The following is a 22663-nucleotide window of genomic DNA, read 5'->3' on the forward strand; positions in this document are numbered from 1 at the left end:
GCCCACGCGGGTCGGAAGCTCCGCCTGGTTCCCCGGTCGCTCGCTCGGGCCGCCCCCACCGGCTCTCGGTGCGAGTTCTCTCCTGCCGCGCAGACGTGCGGGAGGGCACTCCGTCTCCAACGAAGGGACCCGTTTTCCCAGGTGGGTGGAAGCCACAAAGACCGAGCCTTTGGGTCGGAAAAGGGCTCCCAGAACCTCTTGCCGCCACAGCAGGAAGGAAGTGGGATGGTTTCAATAATGAAGCGTTGGGGGGGACTAGACTGCTGACTGGGCTACTTTGAGAATTTTACTTCCGAGTGGTGGGACTTAAATGGGACCACCTGCCCTACACTTTAGAGAGAGGAAAGGGGAGGGAGAGAGAAAGCGAGCCCGGGAGAGACACATCTGTTCCACCTATGGATGCACTCATGGGTTGATTCTTGTAGGTGCCTGACCCGGGATGGAAGCGGCAACCTGCCTGGGGGGTCCAGGCTCTAACCAAATGAGCTACCCCACCAGGGCACACTGCTTTTATATATATTTTATTGATTTTTTACAGAGAGGAAGGAGAGGGATAGAGAGAAACATCGATGAGAGAGAACATCGATCAGCTGCCTCCTGCACGCCCCCTACTGGGGATGTGCCCGCAACCAAGGTACATGCCCTTGACCAGAATCGAACCTGGGACCTTTCAGTCCGCAGGCCGACGCTCCACTGAGCCAAACCAGTTAGGGCCAGGGCACACTTCTTTAAAAATATTTTTATTGATTTCAGAGAGGGAGAGGGAGAGAGATAGAAACATCAATGATGAGAGAGAACCATTGAGGGGCTGCCTCCTGCACGCCCCCCACTGGGGATCAGCCCTCAACCCAGGCACGTGCCCTTGGCAGGAATGGAACCCTTCAGACCGCAAGCCGACGCTCTATCCACTGAGCCATACCGGCTAGAGCGAGGGCACACTTTTTAAAAAAAGACATCGCAAATGCCCCCTCACTTTGGCCTCTAGGGTAACAAGCTGACAAGTTGCAAAGGGAAACCCACACTTTCTATGCTTCAGGTTACTTATCTGTAAAAGGAAAACAGCTCAACTAATGGGACTATCATTTTTATCTTTTTTCCCCCCTGGATCTCTCCTCATCTGCAGCCCTTAGCAGTGGTTCTCAACCTGTGGGTCGCGACCCCTTTGGGTGTCGAACGACCCTTTCACAGGGGTCCCCTAAGACCATCAGAAAACACATATATAATTACATATTGTTTTTGTGACTAATCACTATGCTTTAATTATGTTCAATTTGTAACAATAAAATTGGGGGTCACCACAACATGAGGAACTGTATTAAAGGGTCACGGCATTAGGAAGGTTGAGAACCACTGCCTTAGAGATACGCTGTTTGCAGACATCTGTAAGGTTTGCCTTGATGAGGAAGCTAGCCTAAGCCAAGCAGGCAGGGCTTGAGAAAGGATGAAGCAATCTCAAGTGATGGAACAAACCTTCCTTTTGTGGGTTGTTTTATTTTTTCAGTGACTTACTCCAACCAGGAAGGGGGGGCTGATTTTTCTAAAATTGGATATATACCCAGAGGTCCTCGGTTGGATTCCCAGTCAGGGTGCAGGGATTTGGGCTTGCTCCCCAGTAGGGGGTGAGCAGGAGGCAACTGATCTATGTTTCTATCTCTCTATCCCTTTCCCTCTGTCTCTAAAATCAATAAAAACATATTTTTAAAAATATCTAAAAACAAAAAGGTATGAATGCCTTTTATTCTTAAAACTTTATTTTGATATTTTTAAAAATATATTTTATTGATTTTTCACAGAGAGTAAGGGGGAGGGATAGAATTAGAAACATCGATGAGAGAGAAACATCGATCAGCTGCCTCCTGCACACTCCCCACCTGGGCTGTGCCCGCAGCCAAGGTACATGCCCTTGACCGGAATTGAACCTGGGACCCTTGAGTCTGCAGGCTGACGCTCTATCCACTGAGCCAAACCAGCTAGGGCTATTTTGATATTTTTTATTGATTTTTAGATAGGGAGAGGGAGAGATAGAAACATTGATGACACATCGCTCACCAAACTCCAGAAACTAAAAAAATACTTTTTGCTATTGCTTTAGCAGTCTGTAATAGAAGCCACTCCTATGGGTATAAATGTCTCCCCCTTACATCCTTTCAAATCATTCAAAATGAGTGAAGGCAGGAACAGTAAAGGAGAGAGAATCCCGGATGATAAACTACCATATTTCACCCTTCCCACCAAAATAGATCCTTGTAGACACTGCTCTAAATAATTTTCACATTGCCCATTTCTATTGGATGAGTGGAGTGAGAGTACCAGTCAATGTATTTCTTTGGTCTAAGACTCATCTGAAGGAGATTCACATCTTGGTGCTTGACAGGAAAAGGTTCTATTACTAAGGAAACAGAATTATAAACTATTGCCCTGCCCCACAAAAAAAGTCAAATATTGCAGATAAAGTTAGAGAACTCTGAAAGGATCTGCTTGGTTTCTATTAGGAGAAATAAACACGAGATTAAAGCAAAAATGCACCACTTGGAAAACAGTCCTAGGTGATTTATTTTTTTGAGAGAGGGGTGGGGGTGGAGGGGAGACATCGATTTGTTGTTCCACTTATTTATGCATTCACTAGTTGATTCGTTTATGTGCCCTGACCCTGGATGGAACCCCAACCTTGGTGTATTAGGACATCGCTCTAACCAACTGAGCTACCTGGCAAGGGCACATTTTAATTTTTAAATTTCATTTAATTTTTTTTCAAATTATAAGAGAAAGTTTTTTTAGAAAGTTACATAGACGTGAGCCAGTTGGGCTGGGCAGGCTCAGGAAACAAGTTATAGAAGCAAAGAAGAACCCTTGAAGCGGTTCTCAACCTTCTGGCCCTTTAAATAGTTCCTCATGTTGTGACCCAACCATAAAATTATTTTCGTTGCTACTTCGTAACTGTAATGTTGCTACTGTTATGAATCATAATGTAAATATCTGATATGCAGGATGGTCTTAGGCGATCCCCGTGAAAGGGTCGTTTGACCCCCAAAGGGGTCGCGACCCACAGGTTGAGAACCACTGGCTTAGAGGGGAAAAGCAAAGGTAACACACTTGGGGGAAGAAGAGGGGAATGGGAAAGGTGCTGGCGTGCTTCGGACAGGGAGAGCCAGAGGCCACTAACATTTTTTTGAAAATCCTCACCTGAGGATATGTTGTATTTTTTTTGTTTTGTTGACTTTTGAAAGAGAGAAAAACATCCACCGGTTGCCTCTTGTTTGCTCCTTTACCAGGTATCAAACCCGCAACCTAGGTTTGTGTCCGGACTGGGATCGAACCCATAACCTTTGGGTGCATGGAACTACACTCCAATACTGAGCCACCTGGCCAGGGCACATCCCTAACATTTTTACAATGCTATAGTTTAGAAGAGAATTTTACAGATACTATCTCTTGGTGTTGATATACCTGTGAGGTAGGTAGAGAAAATAATTACGATCCTTACTTTGTAGGAGGAAGAACAGAACAGAGACTCAAAGAGGTTAAGGACTTGCCCTAAGTCAAAGGATTTGTTATTGGTTTTGTTGGCACTAAAAACCAGGTTTTATTTCCCAGTCCAGCGCTTGTTTCAGCGTTGCTAAGTGCCCAGGCAATGCAGACAAGATTGGAGAGCTTAGTGGTTTTCCAATGTGTGACAGTTAACAACATTCTCTTCTCTCTGTCCTCTGATTCCTAGAAGATAATGGTGTCCTCTAACTCAAGAAGGGAACTTCAGGGAGTAGCCGATCAATAACAGATGGAGTTCTAAAAATAGAAATATTTAAAAAATAACTGGCAACAATTACGGGATTCTTGTCAAGGCCAACTCTTTTGAAGGAAAAGCATTTAAGTGATTTTTACTGAACAGAAAAAACATTCCTGTGGGCTTATACTGTTGTAGAGAAACCCGAGAAAAGTAAAGGCGGCACTCTGAGATTTTTGTCAATGAGTTTAATATATGTCCATAGGTTACCATTCATATGAATGCTTAAATTACAAAATTAGCTGCCATGGCCCAAATGTGTGGGACTTTAAGAAAGCTTTTATTAAAGATAGCTAAGCATATCAATTTTGATTTCTAAAATGTATTTTAAAGGTTTGTAAAACAAGGCTAATTCTAGAATTATATAGCATTAAGTCTTGTTATTTTTAATAACTTAATTTCATGAACTGTTTTAAAAAATTACATTTGCATTTCCGAGCTGACACATTTCTTCATTAACTAAGAGAAAAACCCATGTGAAAAGTTTCCATGCAGTTTCAAAGGCAGCAGCACATTCTGTTTCCACAGCAACTTTATTGCCTCAGAACACACCTGCACATAAAGCATCAGCAAAAATATACCCGCCCACCCGTCTCCCACCAAAAAACCCAACCCTTTCCCATCCCCAGCAAAAATTACCTGGTGAAGCAGTGACTTAAAAAAATGCTTTCTTACTAGGAAGCATTTATAAAATGCAGAAATCTGAACAAGCTAAATGCTCGTGCAGATGAATGGGCCTCTCCCCCAAGAGTTCCTTTCTCAAGAGCAGGGGTAGGGATCGTCTGGCCCAAGGGTTGTATAAGGCCCATGAAATCATTTGGTCTGGCCCTGCCAGGCATTAGGGATGAGTTAATTAAATGCCTGACCAAATATAGCATGATAATTTTAAATATATATATTTTTATTGATTTTAGAGAAGGAGAGGGATAGAAACATCAATGATGAGAGAGAATCATTGATCAGCTGCCTCCTGCACACCCCATACTGGGAATCGAGCCCGCAACTCTGACTGAAATCAAACCTGGGACCCTTTAGTCCGCGGGCCAACACTCTACCCACTGAGCCAAATTGGCTAGGACAGCATGCTAATTTTTAAGTTGATAATTTTGTATGGCCCAAGAACGATATTATAAATATCCAAATGGCCCTTGGCAGAAAAAAGGTTCCCCACCCATGCTCAAGAGGCAGAACTCTCAATAGTTTAGGAAAGCTCATTTTTAAAAGTGTATTTATGCATATTCATGGCTATTTCTCTGGAAAAAATATACCCAGCCTCAGCTGTGGAAGAGATAAAAGCAGGAGAAGCAAAGGGACACAGCCACAACACAGAGAAGAGAACTTCTCCATGAACATCCAATAGGGTGAGGCAACCAAGAAGGAAAACATCTTCGACTTCACGTAGACCACTGATCTGCTCTAGGTGAAGCAGGTAATTTTTCATGCATTTAACTCAAGAAAAACATACAACCACTTAAAATACAGCATTCACAATGTCATTAGCTTATGGTATCAGGTAAGGAGAGAACTGTGCTCCTGTACTATCTGTAGAATTTTCCAGTACATGTCAGTACCCTAAAATCTGGATACCCTATAATACTGTCATCAGCACCCTCCACCTACAAAACAGATAGAGTGAACTACACTGTTCTGAGTCCCTGAAATTTCAACACCACAGATAGTGTTCTAAATTTTATTTTTTTACAAGTTTAATGTAGACACACAAGAAAACAAGCAATGTTTATTGTTATTTGTGGAATCTTGGTTTAGGGTCATTCTTTATAGCCATTTCAACTGCCTAGTTTAAATAAAAAGCAATAATCTAATTGTTTATCTATAAACTCATGATATTTCTTCAAATATAATAGCACTAAAAGCACTGATGATTCATGTTATAATTTTAAAAGTATTTTAAAACTACAGAGTTCACATATCATTCCTTTTGTAAAATAATCAAAATAATGTGATTATCTGGAAGAAAATTACTGAAACAGAGTCCTTCCTATGTATTTCTAACTTCCGTAAATTCTAAACCAAAAACAGAACAGATGATGAAATAAGGATTTCTCAGTCACTGGGAGTGCTTAAACTTTCAGATGAGAAATGGACTGATATTTTTAACGCTCCCTGTGAATACAGAGCTTATAGGTGGCAGCAGGACTCAGATCTCTGAGATGACTTTACATGGCTTTCACCTTGATTTGTTTCATTTTCATTTGCTTCTTTTCCAATTTCTTTTGCTCACGTCTCAAGGCAGCTTCCTAGAGAGACAGACAGACAGACAGAGATAATCCAAACTAAGCTCTAAGCACAGATTTTTAAAAAATCAAAACTAGAATACTGCCTATAATATTATTCAAAAACCTAGACTTGTACTATAAACAACATTCCAGAAGATAGTTTTAAAAATTGCTAATATCTACATTGGTTAACAAAAATTAACTTGAAATGAAGCAACGGTAACTACAATATCAAATCAGAAACTAAATACTATATTTAAGTTGGCTTTGTTAGTCTGGTCTGATTTTTCCTATACCCAGGAAACACTAGGTGCACTTTCAACATAACAATTACATGAATTTACCAAGGATTTGTACTTCATTTCAGAAAAGCATAAGATCTTTTTTTAAAAATTGATTTGAGAGAGAGAAACATCAATTTGCTGTTCTGCTAATTTATGCACTCATTGGTTGATCCCTGTATGCACACTAAACATATATAGAGTTGGGGAACTAAATAAGCTATATTTAGTTATAAGCTAAAAGGTAACAGTGGTTACCTTTAGGCATGAGAGTTGTGTAAAGGATTATTTTATTTTTACATGGTAGAATTAAGGTTAGTTCACTTCTGACTTAAGTTCTGGGCCCTCCTTTTTCTTAAACCTATTGTAGTTTCAAACCCTGGAAAGAACTAGAAAACTTTTTTCATAGAAAAATGAAAGGCATTATCTATTAATGATTCCATGTAGATTGTTCCAGTGTATTCATTAAAAAGCCATTTTTATTTATACAGAAGGTTGCATAAACACACAGCTCTATTTTCAGAGGAAAAATTCCCATAGACTAAACTAAAGGAAAAATGATGAGAAATGATAAGATGAGAGGACGCCTGTGGTATCCTGGGCACTTGGCTCAACAGCTTTAATGACTCTACAGGCAACTAAAGTGCCACATCACCCAGAACTTTGTTCTCCTCCTCTTTTTCTGATCAGCATTTATAAGATTTAAAATTTTAGAGCTGGACTATGGTATCTTACTTCACAAAAATGTGAGAACATGCTGGTATCTGAAACATAATATACCACAATCTAAAAAGCTCTTAAGTTTGAAAATCTAGTTATGTACAAAATAGACACCAAAAATACAAAAAAATAATATCATAAGTCTCTAATTCTATAATGAAATTAGAAATGTTATAAAACAAGTTTACTTGAACCATAGGGTACATGTGCTGGCTTCTATTAAAATTCCTATTTTCTACTTCAGTAAGTATTTGGCTTGAAAGATGATAGTTTAACTTGCAAAATAAGATTGTGCAGGGGGAATAGGGTAATTCATATCATTCTCCAGGATCAGACTCACTCTAACATGGTTTGAAGCCCTATTCTTCAAGTGCCACTAACTAACTGAAGGTCCCAAGTACTGAGAAAATGCTAAACTTTTAGCCTGTGTACATTCCTCCACAAAATTACCTTAAGAGCCAATTTGGTACAAATAGGTATCCTTATAAATCTTAGTTTTACCCCAGTAATAAGAAAAGTTGGTCTTACCTCGAGCCTGCGCTGTTTCTCAGGATCTTCCTCATTCATGATCCGCTCCTTCTCTGCTCTTTTCTTCTCCTCACGCCGAGACTGTGCAGCTTCCTGTCTTTGCACATGCGTCAGCTTCAAGAATTTCTCTTCCACTCTAGCTCGGTTCTTATCTGCTTTTTGTTTGCCCTTTCCCCAAGAAACAAAGAGTTTCATAAGAAATCCATTTTAATTCAACAGAAGCAAAAGCCCATTTAGTATTCTTTCATAAAACTACTCCCATTTAGCACTTTCAAGTAAAGTAGCAAAGATACAATCACTGAAATCCTCGATAGATGATTCCCCCAGAGGAAAAAAATAACAGGTGCCAACTTAGGATAAAGGCTGCAGTCTTACTTCTCTGTTGAGTCGGAACTTTTTGGCTTTGTCAATAGAGTAAATCACCATGTTCATCAGGGGTAGCAAAGCTTCCATATCCTTTGGGTAAGTGTTTCCTGAGCCAGGCACTGGAAAACAAAGCAATTTCCTATTGAGTTAACAGAGCATTAATACTTCTGAGTTGCCAGCTCCCTCTCTTTTTTTAATTAATAAACTCCTTTTTTCTTAGGCAGCTAAAATGCAACAGAAAATATAAATTAAAGTATATACAAGGATCTCTTATTGAAGAAAACCAACAGCAATAAGAAGGCATGGGGTTTGTTTTAATGTAGTTTGTTTTTTAATGTATTTTTATTGATTTCAGAGAGGTAGGAGAAGAGAGAGAGAGAGAGAGAGAGAGAGAAATATCAGTGATTGGCCACCTCCTGCATGCCCCACACTGGGGATTGAGCCCGCAACCCAGGCATGTGCCCTTGACCAGAATCGAACCTGGGACCCTTCAGTCCGCAGGCTGACACTCTATCCACTGAGTCAAACCAGCTATATTTAAATAATATAGTTTTTTAAAAAATATATTTTATTGATTTTTTTACAGAGAGGAAGGGAAAGGGATAGAGAGTTAGAAACATCGATGAGAGAGAAACATCAATCAGCTGCCTCCTGCACACCCCCTACTGGGGATGTGCCCGCAACCAAAGTACATGCCCTTGACTGGAATTGAACCTGGGACCCTTCAGTCCGAAGGCCGACTATCCACTGAGCCAAACGGGTTAGGGCTAATATAGTTTTTTTTATAGCTGTCACTTAGGAGGGAACAATACTCTCCTTAAGGTCATCTCTCAGAAAACAAAGAACCCAGACAGGACATGGGATACTTACCATTAAATGTAAACAGTAGTGTCCTCTTAGTTTCAGGTAGCTTTAAAGGCTGACCTTCCCTGTCATGAAAGAAAAGGCTATTTAGAAAGAACACAAGAAAGATATTCTCTACGCATATAAATTACCCAGTTCACTTAGATGAATAGATACCTACAATTAATCAGCATAGTATTTGACTTGGCATCCCATAGTCAAATATAATCTCAGAGCCTGAAGGAGCTTTACAGGTCACCTGATCCACTTGCCTAACTGATGAATGCATTCCCAAGTGACCTTTATCCTATACTTGAACACCTCCAAGTGATATCCCCTCCAGGCAAGATATATTCCATCTCACCTGGGGAACCAGAAATAAGCCTACATTTAAGTAAGAGGCCCATATTTTAAATAACATTTCTGCTTATTTTGATGAGTTTCTATGTTCTATTTCCAACTCCTATTTTATCTTCCTTCCTATAATGAAGTATCTTATTTTTGCGCCAGGCTTAGAATAAGTTTAGAAATCATCAACTATAGCATATATAATTTAGTTCCGACTCACCAAAGATTCCCTTGTAATCTTTGACTATCAACTCGCCTCTCCCCCACCCCAAAAGGTTCCACAGTTACCATAATGTGGTATTTTGCCCACGGTGTTGATATCGAGTTAAGCAAGGCAAGGATGATGCAACACCATCTAAAGGCAAAAGGACCTGAGTAATTCTGACACACAATAAAAATCCAGAATGGCTTTTAATTGTACTCAACTCCACAGCCTATGAGAGAGTAACCCTTAATCAAAAATTTAGGCCAGAACCATTTCTACACCAAGGGTGAACTTAAATAAGTATGTTCTCCTGAAATGGGAACATACAACAACAAATTGGAATTCAAACAACAAATTCAAGCCCTGAATACGTACATTTGAAATATATTACTATAAATATTACTATGAGTATTTAACGTGTTTGATAATATACTAGGAAAGAATATAAGCATCCACTATACAAAAACAGAAGCCAGAAAAGGCCAGATTTGCAATCAATCAAACATTACAGATTCATATCATAAATTGAAAAAAGGAAAAAAAAGAACAGACTACAAAGGACAGAGAGTAGCAATTGCATTTTCTTACATGAGCCATTTTGTAAGATTCTCTTCCATGTCACTGAGTGCACGGTGCACACATGCAGCAACACATGCAAACTGGGGAGGCTTGTTTATCTCCCATAGGTTTCCAACTACCTTCCTGATGCATGTAGTCAAAGCAAAAGGAAACTTGGGAGTCATGAACTTCCCTCACTCATATGGTAAGGGAAACTGCAGAAGCATCTTGCAGGTGTTTCAACACAGAAAGCTAAAGAAGAAAATCATATTCAGTATTTTTATTTCATACGTACTCTTGCATAATTTTTGGACCCGAGAACTGGTCTGAAAAATGAACGGATTCAATCTTGTCAGCGTAGTGTGTAAGAAAGTGGACCATCTGAAATAGAGAAAATTATTATATTTTAAAGTAGGGTTTGATGTATTTCCCTTTTTTCATAAAGATATTTACTCTTCAGTCCTCCTTGCTATTGTACAATGTCATTAAGGCTAAAGCTTTTAAAAAATTAAATTTAGCCCTAACCAGTTTGGCTCAATGGATAGAGCGTCGGCCTGCGGACTCGAGGGTCCCAGGTTCGATTCCGGTCAAGGGCATGTACCTTGGTTGCAGGCACATACCCAGTGAGGAGTGTGCAGGAGGCAGCTGATCGATGTTTCTCTCTCATCGATGTTTCTAACTCTCTATCCCTCTCCCTTCCTCTCTGTAAAAAAAATCAATAAAATATATTTTTTTAAAAATTTTAATTTAAATAAGATAAGGAATTTCTCTATAATGAAACTTGTACCTTTTCTTTAGTAACACCAATGCTTAAATATTCTTATTGAGCAGCTGAAAATATGTCTCAAACTAATGTTCTAAATAAGAATAAAAGCATGGAGATAAAATCTTAAATAATTTTAGGAGATTCTTCATGAACATATCACCTTGAACTTACATTTATAACTGTCTTTGAGCTAGCCTACATTTTTATGATATTAAGATGTACTGTTACCATTATACAACCAATAGAAAAAAAACATGGCTCTCTATACATCCCTCTTCTCTTACACTAGTTGAAACTAAAATAATGGACTAAATGACATGGTGATAAAGATAAAAGTTGTAGTCCTTTTTTAAAAAAAACTAAAAGCCATCAGCAATCCTAGGAATAATTTGCTCTGGATTTAGAGAATTCTTCACTAAACAATTTTTTTTGACAAGTTAATCTATTGCTTAAAGAAAGAATTAGAGTATTTTGGGGAAAGGAACACATAATCAATACACTATCATAAATGAAGAACTCGTACAGCAGTGGTTCTCAACCTTCCTAATGCCGTGACCCTTTAATACAGTTCCTCATGTTGTGGTGACCCCCAATTTCATTGTTACAAATTGCGACCCACAGGTTGAGAACCGCTGTTGTACAGCGTGAGTTTTAGGGAGAGTACCTTGCAAATGCCAAGGTCTGCAAATATATGCCTTCCATCACACTTACCTTTGTATCCATCATTCCCTCTGTGACTTCTCCCATCTCTGACAGGATGGCTAAGGAGTCTGGCAGTCCATACTTTGCTCCAGACTTAGGTTTGTCACTACAAAACTCACTCTAGAGGAAGAAGTAATTGAAAGTAAGATGTGACATTTTATTAAGCACAGACGTTTTCTTCTCAAGAGAATATGTACTGACCTATTTCAAAGTGATTAATTATGCTATGCTCTGAAGCTGAACATCTATGTAATAATTAGGCACAATTTCTATGTATGTTTGAGTTATAATAGTCAACATACCAGATCCTGCATCTCTTTCTGCAGTCGTACCAGGGCTTTCCGAGTACCAATAGCAAACACATAGGTATCCATGTCTTCATCATTCATGGTTACTTTTATTTGCTATTAAAACAAAAACAAAAAACAAACAAAACTCACCTGTTAGGTTCTGTGATAGGCCTATTTCTAAGATGGCCCCGAAGATTCCCCTGGTGTATACGTACATACTCCCCTTGAATGGGAACAGGACTTGTGAAATGATGGGGTATCACTCCCATGATTCTGTTGTGTTATGTAGCAGAAGGTCCCTAATCAGCTGACTTTGCTATTAATCAAAAGAGACATTATCCAGGTGACTGACCTAATCACACGCACCTCCACCCACAGCTACACACTGAGTGGACAATGATCTGTGCAAATAGAGAAGGGCCCATTTTCTGACAAAGTACACAAGTTGTCAGTAACTCCAAACGGAATCTAAACAATAAATGGAATAAGCTCTAAGAAATTAAGAATTCGATCTGTACAGAGAAAAACAGCAAGAATACATACCACTTGATCACTTGCTGGCCTCATCATACGGGCCAGGACGTTCAGTAAGTCCTGTCTCTTGAGGAACTGGGGGGGTGGGGGAAAAAGAGAGAACAGCTGTTACCTCCACTTACTACAAAGAAGAGACCCTGGAGAGAGAATCAGATGTGTGAAATATACTTGACATTTGACAGTTAGTAGTAGAAGATGACTTTTAGACCTCCTTGAAGACACTAAACTTAGAGGATTTTGAATCATGCTGGAAAAAACAAAAGGTAGACATATACAAGACATATACATTGCACCAGAAATTCCCTACTTACCCTGAGCTGGATAAGCATCCCCTCACAGCACACTCTACCAGAACACCACAGATTGTAGATATGCTCATTCTCCTGGTTCAGCTTTCCTGTACTTGTGGCTTCTTTGTTTGTTCCATCATCCCCTAGGAGTAAACCACTTAATGTGATTCCCTAAAAGTGTTGAGGCCTAATTACCACTCCCTCCTCCACTCTGACCCCACAATGATCAGAGTTTTAGGGTGGCAATACTTTGAGATCATATAGAACTCTCCTTTGAACATACATGACAACAAATGGGCATCGTTCCTTTTACTTTTAAAACTCTATTGTCTCCATAAAAAAATCATACTCTAGCATTACTACTATGTTCTTGTTCGTTAGACAGTCAGCTTCAGTATAAGTTTCTTAAGAGTAGATAAAAAATGGAGCAAAATCAGTTTAAATGTTTTTCCCCAAAGTTAAAAATACTGCCCTAACCAGTTTGGCTCAGTAGATAGAGCGTCAGCCTGCGGACTCAAGGGTCCCAGGTTCGATTCCGGTCAAGGGCATGTACCTTGGTTGCGGGCACATCCTCAGTAGGGGGTGTGCAGGAGGCAGCTGATCGATGTTTCTGACTCTCTATCCCTCTCCCTTCCTCTCTGTAAAAAAATCAATAAAATATATTTTTAAAAAATACTCCCAATGTAATGAATAATAATAAAAAAATACCATCACTACAAACTATTTAACACTCCCTCACCATGTGTATGACTTAACTTTGACCAAGTTTGCTTTTTCAACAGCAAAATAATAGTGGTATTAAGAGCTGTATTTTAGATCTAGAAAAAGCTAAAATTCCAACCATTCTCTCACTTCATTTAATTAATGTATGAAAGAAAGTGCTGAACCTCACAAGGTAAAGCAAGACTGACACACCAAATGAAAACACATGAGAGGAAGTGGAAGGCATTAAAGGCGGCTTATTATTTTCCTAATGTCCAGGTGAATAAGTACTCTGAAATAATATGGTACAGCAGAGACAGCATGGAATTTGAAAGCATGTATACTAAGTTTAAATATATCATGGTTGCAAGAAAATAGCATTCCTGGATTTCAGTCCCCTCCTTAGGAAAAAAGAAACTTTCCAACTGACAGTATTGTTACAAAGTCTAAATGAGAAACAATATATGCAAAGTCCCTAGCACAACATGTAAACAGTCTGCTAAAGAGCAGAGCAGATGCATACTTGCTTCCTATTAAAGGGAAACAAAGTGTTAAATGCCAAACAGAGCTGAAGGTGGGCAAGTCCACCTTACTCTTTACACTATACAACTGCAGGGGCTCCTCTCCTGTACTTCAGTGTACACACCTCTTCAGTGGATCAGAAACTCAAGTGCCTAGAACCTGAGAGAATTCTAATTTCTAAAAGATGAACTGAAAGTATTTATCAAGCTACTTAAAATGTTAAAATTCCTTGCTTTCAGCCAGACTCTTATCCAAATGTTTTGAAACAATTGCTCTTTAGCAAATGTTGATTAATAACAGATGAGAAAATCATTTCATAAATACAATTTATTCAGCATATAAAACCTAACAAAAACAGGATCCCGTGAAAGAAAATAAAAAAGCACCCTCTTTGGCAGTCCCTGAAAGCAGTTAGGTACTTATACTGAGGGGAATAAACAGTTCTTATTAGATGTTTTCCAAGCCCACAGCAGGACTTCTATTAGCCTAACTTACCTACTAAGGTAAAGTTACTCTCCAAAAGTTCTCTATGAGAGTTAAACCAGGCCTGAGCAAGGCGACTGTTTTTATTCTTCCCAATGATATAGTTCATGATGTAGGCAAGCAGACCAGTCACCATCAAAATTTCTAGATAATAACTCTCCCAACTGTTCTGGAGGTGTGCAGGAACCTAAAGAAAAACAATTATTCCATTTAATGTTAGTTGAGGCTGAAGGATGGAGTCTAACTAATGGAATGAAGGACAACGAAAAAACCCATAAACAGAAGTAGATACTTTAAATAACGGTCACTAAATATGATTATACTTTGAAAAACATGCCCATTTTGATTTTCCAGGCTGGCTCTGTAAAAGACTCTTTAAGGAAATGTGAAGACAGTCAAGTAGGATAAAAGGATGGAAAGCCCTTTGTATTAAACTTGATTCTGACTCCCACCCCAAAATAAATCCAATGGCTATCATCTTCATCATTCCTTAATAAATAAAACTATGAGGACTAGAACAAAAACACAGGGATTGCCTCTATAGGTGTGGAGTTTTATGAGAAGAATTGATGTCAAACTCTTTCATAGCTACCACTATTATATCAACACCAGCTACATGTCACTAATTATATTTCTGGGATTAATAACAGTAAGATATTTTGTTGGTTAGTTTGGAATTTAGAATCCGGTATACCTACATCAACAATTGTTATTGGGTCTTTATTTTTGCTAGAAGAAGTATCTGGTTTGTCTTCATAACCTTCAAATTCTTCATCATCATATGGCTCACCCTCGGTATCTCCCTCCTACAAAAATGAGGCAGCAATCTGTTTTTCTCTACACATGTCACCAGCAATTATATCTCTTTTTTGAAGGCAACAATTGTAGAGGAAAATAGAACATGTTAGCAACAAGTACAGAACACAGAGATATTACATGTTTTTAACAAATGACTCTCCAATACTCTTGAACCCTGAGTTCAAAATGATATAATTCCCATCCACGCATAGAATCCATCCTCTATCACTTCCAACCCCCCACCCCATGCTTTCCAAAGAGGAGAAAGACAATTCATTTTTCCATCAATGTGAAAGGTGGGAAAACACCACAAAACATTTAGAAGAACTCCACATACTAAACAAAAATGAAGATACCAGAGAGTAAACATCTCCCTAGACCTGGGTCTTACTTTTAAAGTCTGGGAAAAGTGCTAGTTAAAAATTTTCCCATCCTTCCAATTTCCCGAAAAATCAATAAAAAAAAACCTCACCTGGGTATCTGCATCTTCAAAATCTCCTTCTTGGTTTTCATCCTGCCCTTCTAACTCCACAGTGGTCTCGTCTTCATCATCTTCAGTGGTAATCACCCGTTGAGGAGATTCAGTAACAGAATCTTCTGTGACATCTTCAAATTCAGCAAAGTCATTATCATCATACTCTACTATGTCTTCCTCATCCTCAAAATCATCAAACTTAGCTTCAGAGACACTCCCAAACACCAAAAGGACAACACAGAAAGCAAGGAAGACTTTCATGGCACCTTAAAAAAAAACACACAAAACCTAAATGGACTGCTACTCTATACACTGATCAAATTTGGAAACAAAAGATATATATCTATGACACTCTCCTACTTTTCTCTCAATATTATTCATTTTAGAAAGCATCACAAAAAACAATGAGGTGGGGGTAAAGAGGCCTAGGTTCTCAGCTGGATTCTGTCACTAATTATCTGTAAAATCTTTTACACTGTGCATTCAGTAAGCATTTTTTGAAAAACTTTATATAGGAACTGGGGAGGGATATAATAAGAATGAGATGCAACTACTTATCTGTTGGTGGTAATGAAAACAATACATGAGCAAAATAAATGACCAAACAAAATAGAAACAGACTCCTAGAATCACAGAACAGACTGATACTTGCCAGAGCCTGGTGGGGGGTTAGAGGAGGGGATTGGGAGTTGGGCCTGAGGGGAAAAGTGAAGGGATTAAAAACTACAAATTGGTAGTCACAAAAATAGTCATGGGGATGTAAAGTACAGCATAGGGAATATATTCAATAATCCTATATAATAAAAACGTAATATGCTAAGTGTCCGACTGATCTGTCAAACTTTTGGTCAACACCTCGACCAGTCGCTATGATGCAGACTGACCACCAGAGGGCAGATGCTCCAACGGTTGGTTAGCTTGCTGCTGGGGTCCGGCAATTGGGACTGGGCAAGAGGGCCTGGGCGAGAGGGCTGGACATGCCCTGGAGCCTTCCCATGGTCCCTCCTGGGCCAGCTAACCCCCATCAGCCTCAATTGGAACTGGGCGATCACCAGCCAGGCAGAGGGACCCCACCCGTAATAACTAGTATTACAATAACTATATATGGGCCAGGTGCATACCTGAAATATTGGGGAGACCACTTTGTAAAGTATATTATTGTCTAACCACTATGCTGTACAGACTAAACTAACACAAAATAAAAAGTTTGTAAAACCTTTTAAAATGGGAAAAACCACTCTTCGTTCACAGGCTGTACAAAAATAGTCCACATCTCAGTCTGCAGATCCCTCCTCTACAACTGTCTCAAAATCAACAGGTACCTGAATATCTCTATTTTTATATTAATATTAACCCCATTTTCCCAATCTTACTTACTGAAAAAAAAGCAAGATATCTAATTTCTCACTTTCTTTTCCCTTTGAAATCTAATCAGCCACCAAATCCTGGTATTTCCTTTGATTCTTAAAGCCACCATAACCTAAGCTACCACCACCTGCTGAAGAACCACAGTATTTTCCTAAATGGTCTCCCTTGTCTCAACTTTCCATAAAAATCATGGCCATTTTTCTAAAATGCAACTTTTGCTACCTAAGGATTCAATAACCATCAAAAGCTAGCAAGTCCTGCAGAATAATATAAGAACTCTGGCTTTTACTGCTTTTCATAAAATGATCCTACGATATCTAAATAAATGTACCTTCACTGAACATACTACCATGTCAGATATTAAGCCAAGAGAGTAAAATATAACTCCTGAATAATTGTAAATTTGCACAAGAATTCAGCTTCAAGGATATGTGTTACAGTATTACTTATAGTAGTGGAAAATTTGAAATTGTTTGGTTAAACCGTGGGTATATACAAAAAGCAAATTTACTTTTTGTCCATTAAAAATTGTTACAAATGGCCCTAACCGGTTTGGCTCAGTGGATAGAGCGTCGGCCTGCGGACTGAAGGGTCCCAGGTTCGATTCCGGTCAAGGGCATGTACCTGGGTTGCGGGCACCTCCCCAGTAGGAGATGTGCAGGAGGCAGCTGATCGATGTTTCTCTCTCATCGATGTTTCTAACTCTCTATCCCTCTCCCTTCCTCTCTGTAAAAAATCAATAAAATATATATTTTTTTAAAAATTGTTACAAATGAAGTTAGAATCCATATTATTTTAGAAGCGAATACGTGTAAACAAAATAGTTTGGAAGGATGTATATACATCTACATATAAATAATAATTACTTTGTATGGTAGGACTATGGGCATTTTGCCTTATTTTTCTTTATGTTTTCTAATTTTCCTATGATGTGCTTTTGTAATAAAAAGAAAAAGTTCTTTAAAAAATTAAAAAGCATGGTTTCTGCATGCAAGAACAGGCACTGCAGATGGAAGAATAGTTATGCATAAAGGCCTAAAATAACATATTGTAGGAGTTTGATAGGATGTTGGGTTTATAGACTCAAGAGGGGGAAATGAGGCTGGAAAAGCCAACAGGGACCAGATCATAATGATCTTTACTTAAATGCCACACTAATAAGTTTGAATAATTAGAATCAACTAAAGAATTTAAGTAGGAGAATGACACTATCTCTGACAGCTCATACACAGGGTGAACTGGAAAAGGGCACCTGAAGCAGGAAAAATTAAGTGGTTGAAATAATTAGATAAGAAAAAAAAAAACGGCCCTAGCTGGTTTGGCTCAGTGGATGGAGCATCAGCCTGTGGACTGAAGGGTCCCAGGTTCGATTCCGGTCAATGGCACATGCCTGGGTTGTGGGCCCTATCCCCAGTGGAGGGCGTGCAGGAGGCAGCCGATCGATAGTTCTTTCTCATCACTGATGTTTCTATCTCTCTTTCCCTCTCCCTTCCTCTCTGAAATCAATAAAAATATTTTTTTTTTAAAGAAAAAAGCACACGATTGAACTGGCAGTGGTATTGGGAATGAACAGGAAAACAGATCTGACAGATTTAAAACTTATACTTATCAGCATTGCCCTATCAGCGTGGCTCAGTGGTTGACCATCGACATATGAACCAGGAGGTCACAGTTCGACTCCTAATCAGGGCACATTCCTGGGTTGCGGGCTCAGGCCTAAACCGGCAGTCGGACATCCCTCTCACAATCCGGACAGCTGGCGCCTAACCACTCACCTACCTGCCTGCCTGATTGCCCTTAACTGCTCTCCCCTGCGGGCCTGATTGTCCATCTATCCGGTCTAATTAGCATATTACCCTTTTATTAGTATAGATAGTCAAAAGTAGAAGACACATGAAAAATAGCAAGCATTTGGTATAGTTAGATTTGGTTTAATGTCAGCTCTACCATTTGCCAACCATATGATCTTGGGTTAATTACTTAAAATTTCCTGCTCCCCACTTATAAAAAAGAGATACCACTGCATCACAGGGCTGTAGTGTGGGCAGTACAGACTTGTGCCTGGCACACAGAAGGTACGCAATAAATATTAGGTCCCATTACTTCCTTCCCCTGTGCCTTATGAACACTCTTTAAGATTTAAAAACTTCGTTTTTAGTGTTTTTCTTTTTCAGATCTGGTTTAAACTTTTTCAAGTAGAAGCAAATAAAAGTTAACACTGACACAGTCAATTGCCTGCCAAAAGGTCTGATCATTTCAAGCTGGATTTCCACGTAGAATGTTCACACCATAGAAGCATTTCTAAGATAACTCAGCACTGTAACATAGAGCCTTCTAGGTTATTTAGGTTAAAATTATCCAAGCCATTTGTGCCTTGGTCTTCCCTTTCAGGTCTCTCTGCTCCACCTGTCAATTCATTTCTCAATTGCACAATTCCCTGCCAGGCCACCAGTCCTGAATGAGACTCCTAGGCAGGGAACACAAACACTAACAAGTCTGGTTTCATTACCTCCTGCAAGCTCACTCAGCAGCCTCTCACAGATTGGGTCTGGACTCACAAAACCAGCGGGGAATAAGTGGGGGAAATCATTACTTGTTCCAGCGGTTCTCAACCTTCTGGCCCTTTAAATACAGGTCCTCATGTTGTGACCCAACCATAAAATTATTTTCGTTGCTACTTCATAACTGTAATGTTGCCATTGTTATGAATTGCTAATGTAAATATCTGATGTGCAGGATGGTCTTAGGCGACCCCCATGAAAGGGTCATTCGACCGCCAAAGGGGTCAACCGCTGGGTAGGCCTTTCTGACAATGGCCAGACTTCTGGAAGTCACGCACACATTGAATGAAAACGCGTTTTGTGTTAGAACCCGACCGAGAGGACCAGTCAGAGGTGGTTGCTTCTGTCAAACCACCAGGGTCCATTCCCCACTATGGAGAATCAATTCATCCTGACATCTGTACTCCATTCTTCCTGCTACATACTGTAAGCTTCCTCTACCTTTGCCCTTCGGGTTGGCATTTGCTCACAGATCTGTGAGGAAGTGCCGCAGAACCGTTCAAAAGCACCCCAATCCGGAAGACCCACAGAACATGGGCCTTGGAGTGGGCGAAGCTGGCTTGTGTGGTTTAAGAAAGTCGGGAGAAGTGAGAAGGAGCGGCGGGGGCCGGTGCATGTCGCCACAGGCCTGACCTAGGGGGGTGGGTGGGAAACCGGACCGGGCTAGGCCACGCAACTCGAGAGCGACCACTTGGGACTGGCCCGGCCCCCACCGACTCACACGCCACGGCCCGCTTCCTACCTGTACCGGGGCTAGAAACCGGCTCAGCGGTCCTGCGTCTGCCACCTCTACCCCACGGGCCTCGCGGCCTGGCCGCCGCCTGCGCGGTCACCGCGGTTTTAGTGCCCCTGATGCCTCTAGGACACAGCAATACCCGGTAGCTCAGTCACGCCGTCCCACTCGTCACGTCGCCTCTGCCATCCGTTACGTAGACTGCGTGCGGCCCGTCCGCGCCTGCGCGCGGCGAAGGGGCGGGACGCAGCTTCCGGGACCGCGCGAGACCTCCCCCACCTACGCCCAGCAGAGGTGAGGTGGGGCTGCTGGGAAAATTACATAATCTCGGCCCCGGGGCCGGAACTGCTCTCGCCAATCCCATCCCTCTCCGCTAGGATTCAGTCAAGTTGTTATCACACTGAAGTGGTGCTCCGGAAGCTGAAGGTGGCCATGCTCCATGGAACCACGCGGCCGGAGGCACGAGGAGGGATGTTGCCCAGGTCGTATTTGCAAAGGACCAGCGTTTAGGGGGTCGACGGTCTTATGTACATGCGGCTTCCGCCCCAGCCCCTTTTCTTGGAATTTTTGGGCGGCTCCTCGTCATTGCTACTCTTTCTCCCCTCCTAGGCCCATTTCGTATACAGGCTATGGACACCCCTGACCCAGCAGCAGAGCCCCGTCGAACGGCCTGAGCGGTCTCCAAGGCATTCTGGAGCTTTAAGGCCAGGAGCCCGCGGCGCTTTCCGGGAATCGCAGACCCAGACCCCGCCCTTCGGCCCGCGCTCTGCATTGCGCATGTCAGGTGTGTGCTCCCCTCCCCCAGTCAGCAACGGGTCGAGTGGCGGCGGCGAAAGGGGCGGAGAAGGAGGAGCGCGGCGGGACGCGGCCTGGACCGCGCGTACTCCGGGACGTGAGACTCCGCGGCGGCGGTAGTAGTTGCTGCCGCTACTGCAGCAGTTTTGCGCGAGGTGGGTCTGGACGCGGGGCCGCGACCCCTTGGTCGCACCGGAGGCAACTGCGGGGCCTAGCGAAAGCCAGGGAACCGCGGCCTCAGTTAACAAAGAGTCGGCGGAGCCCCTGGGAAGACGGGGAGGGGCGGGAGTGCGAGGCTGAGGCCTGGAGAGGTCCTTCCGAGCCGGGTCGCCCTCCCTGGCTCCCGCTTCTCCCGCAACTCCTACGGAGGCCCAGTTGGCGGCTTTCCGGAGGCAGCGCCCGCCCCCTCGACTACGGAAGAGATTTCCAAGTTGCCGAGCTCCGAGGCTGGGATGGCCACCGGGAGGATTCTGACCCTAGGCGGCAGCAGTTGGCGGGCGCAAGCCTCCAAATCGGGGGGATCCCATCGGCAAAAGTTGCCAAATCGGAAGACAGTAAATGACAAAGTGGGTGATGTTTGTGCAGCCTTGAGTAGATGGTGATTAGCATCGCCATCGTCACACAAACTTTTTTGCGGCCTACCCGATGTGAGTAAATAATTTATGTGGAGTTGCAAGCATACGTACCAATAATATAAAGAGAAACTACCTGCTAGTCGAGAGTTTGGGGGAAAATGATAGCTTCCTTGTCACTTTGGTGAAGCATTCCCCTTTTGCCCCTCACTCCTGTAGGCTCCAGTTTCCTTTGGCTTCCTTGAATGTTGATTTTTTTATTTTTTTTTTGTAACGATGTTTCTGTGTCTCTTCTCCCCGCTGTATACGCCCCGGAGTTCCTACAAGGCAGAGATTATTTCTTAGTCACTGTAACTTTTCAGAGCCAAGCCCAGTTCTGGCACATAGGAGGTGAGCAATAAGTGTTTCATACAAAAATTAATGTTCAGTTCTGAGCGGTGAAAAAAAGGTATATTGTGTTTTCCTGTACCTAGAAGGGGCATTGTATGGCCTCATTTGCAATTCATGCATTTAAGAAACATTCTTATTGATGCCTATGTGCCTATTCCTTAGCCCTGTTTTAGGCTCTGATGCCCCCCCTCCACCAGCCCTCATGAAACTTACTTTTTAGTGGAGGGAAGAGAGACAGAAATAAATCTATAAATTATACTGTAAATTAGAAGATTATTAGTGCCTTAGGAAAAAATACAGCTGGGATGAAAGATGGGAAGGTGTTGCATTTTGAAGTAGGGTGGGCAGGGATACAGATAACCTAATATTTAAGCAGATTGAAAGCAGGTGAGGGGGTGTGAGCCCAGCCAGTGTCTGGGGAAAGGAATGTTCTAGGCAGAGGTTAGCACCCGGTTAAAGGCCTGGCAGAGGACCAGTTCGAAGACCAATGTGCTGTAGCGCTGTGAGCAAAGGAGGGAGTGGTAGGAGATAAGCTCAGGGGAGGAAAAGAAAAGAATTGGGGATGGGAGCAGAACTACTGGGACCTTTTAGGCTATTGTGAGGATTTCACTTTTGCTGTGCTGGAGATGGGAACCATCTGAGGGTTTTGAGCAGAGGAGTGAAAAGATCTGACTTAGATTCTATTGTAATTGAGTATAATTCATGGAGGAGTGCAGCTGTTTATATTTTAGTTTTTATCAAAATGATACTAATATAATCAGCTCTTATTTTCCTCTTTAAAAAAAATTACCTTAGGGTATGTTTTTCACTGATTC

The 22663-nt window shown here is 41.4% G+C and overlaps 2 protein-coding genes across 7 annotated transcripts in view; one reads left to right on the top strand and one right to left on the bottom strand.

Moving 5' to 3' along the window:
• Positions 1–5457: 5457 nt before the first annotated feature.
• CCDC47 (coiled-coil domain containing 47) lies at positions 5458–20265 on the bottom strand. Its single transcript, XM_005858646.2, has 13 exons — positions 20101–20265; positions 15427–15695; positions 14855–14962; positions 14169–14343; positions 12471–12592; positions 12169–12234; positions 11638–11739; positions 11345–11455; positions 10163–10248; positions 8784–8842; positions 7923–8032; positions 7548–7715; positions 5458–6039 (listed from the first exon to the last, which is right to left on the bottom strand). Exons 2-13 carry the CDS (start codon positions 15688–15690, stop codon positions 5959–5961), a joined length of 1452 nt encoding a protein of 483 aa, XP_005858708.1. The 5' UTR covers positions 15691–15695; positions 20101–20265; the 3' UTR covers positions 5458–5958.
• An 80-nt stretch (positions 20266–20345) lies between these two features.
• DDX42 (DEAD (Asp-Glu-Ala-Asp) box helicase 42) overlaps positions 20346–22663 on the top strand; it is a 35964-nt gene continuing 33646 nt past the window's right edge. Inside the window, exons 1-2 of one of the 6 annotated variants that reach the window (XM_005858642.2) lie at positions 20346–20385; positions 20469–20875. The gene's annotated coding sequence lies outside the window, so the exon portion shown is untranslated. The other 5 variants (XM_014532161.1, XM_014532158.1, XM_005858643.2 and 2 more) reach the window with 5 other exon arrangements.

This window comes from Myotis brandtii, unplaced genomic scaffold, assembly GCF_000412655.1.
Source record: "Myotis brandtii unplaced genomic scaffold, ASM41265v1 scaffold120, whole genome shotgun sequence".
Lineage (NCBI taxonomy): Eukaryota > Metazoa > Chordata > Mammalia > Chiroptera > Vespertilionidae > Myotis > Myotis brandtii.

Coding starts and splice junctions, on each gene's coding strand:
- CCDC47 (XM_005858646.2), bottom strand. CDS start 15,690: ATGAAAGTCTTCCTTGCTTTCTGTGTTGTCCTTTTGGTGTTTGGGAGT. Junction 11,740..12,168: donor GGCCAGCAAGTGATCAAGTG/GTATGTATTCTT, acceptor TTGTTTTAATAG/CAAATAAAAGTAACCATGAA. Junction 8,033..8,783: donor ACTACTGTTTACATTTAATG/GTAAGTATCCCA, acceptor TTTGTTTTCCAG/TGCCTGGCTCAGGAAACACT.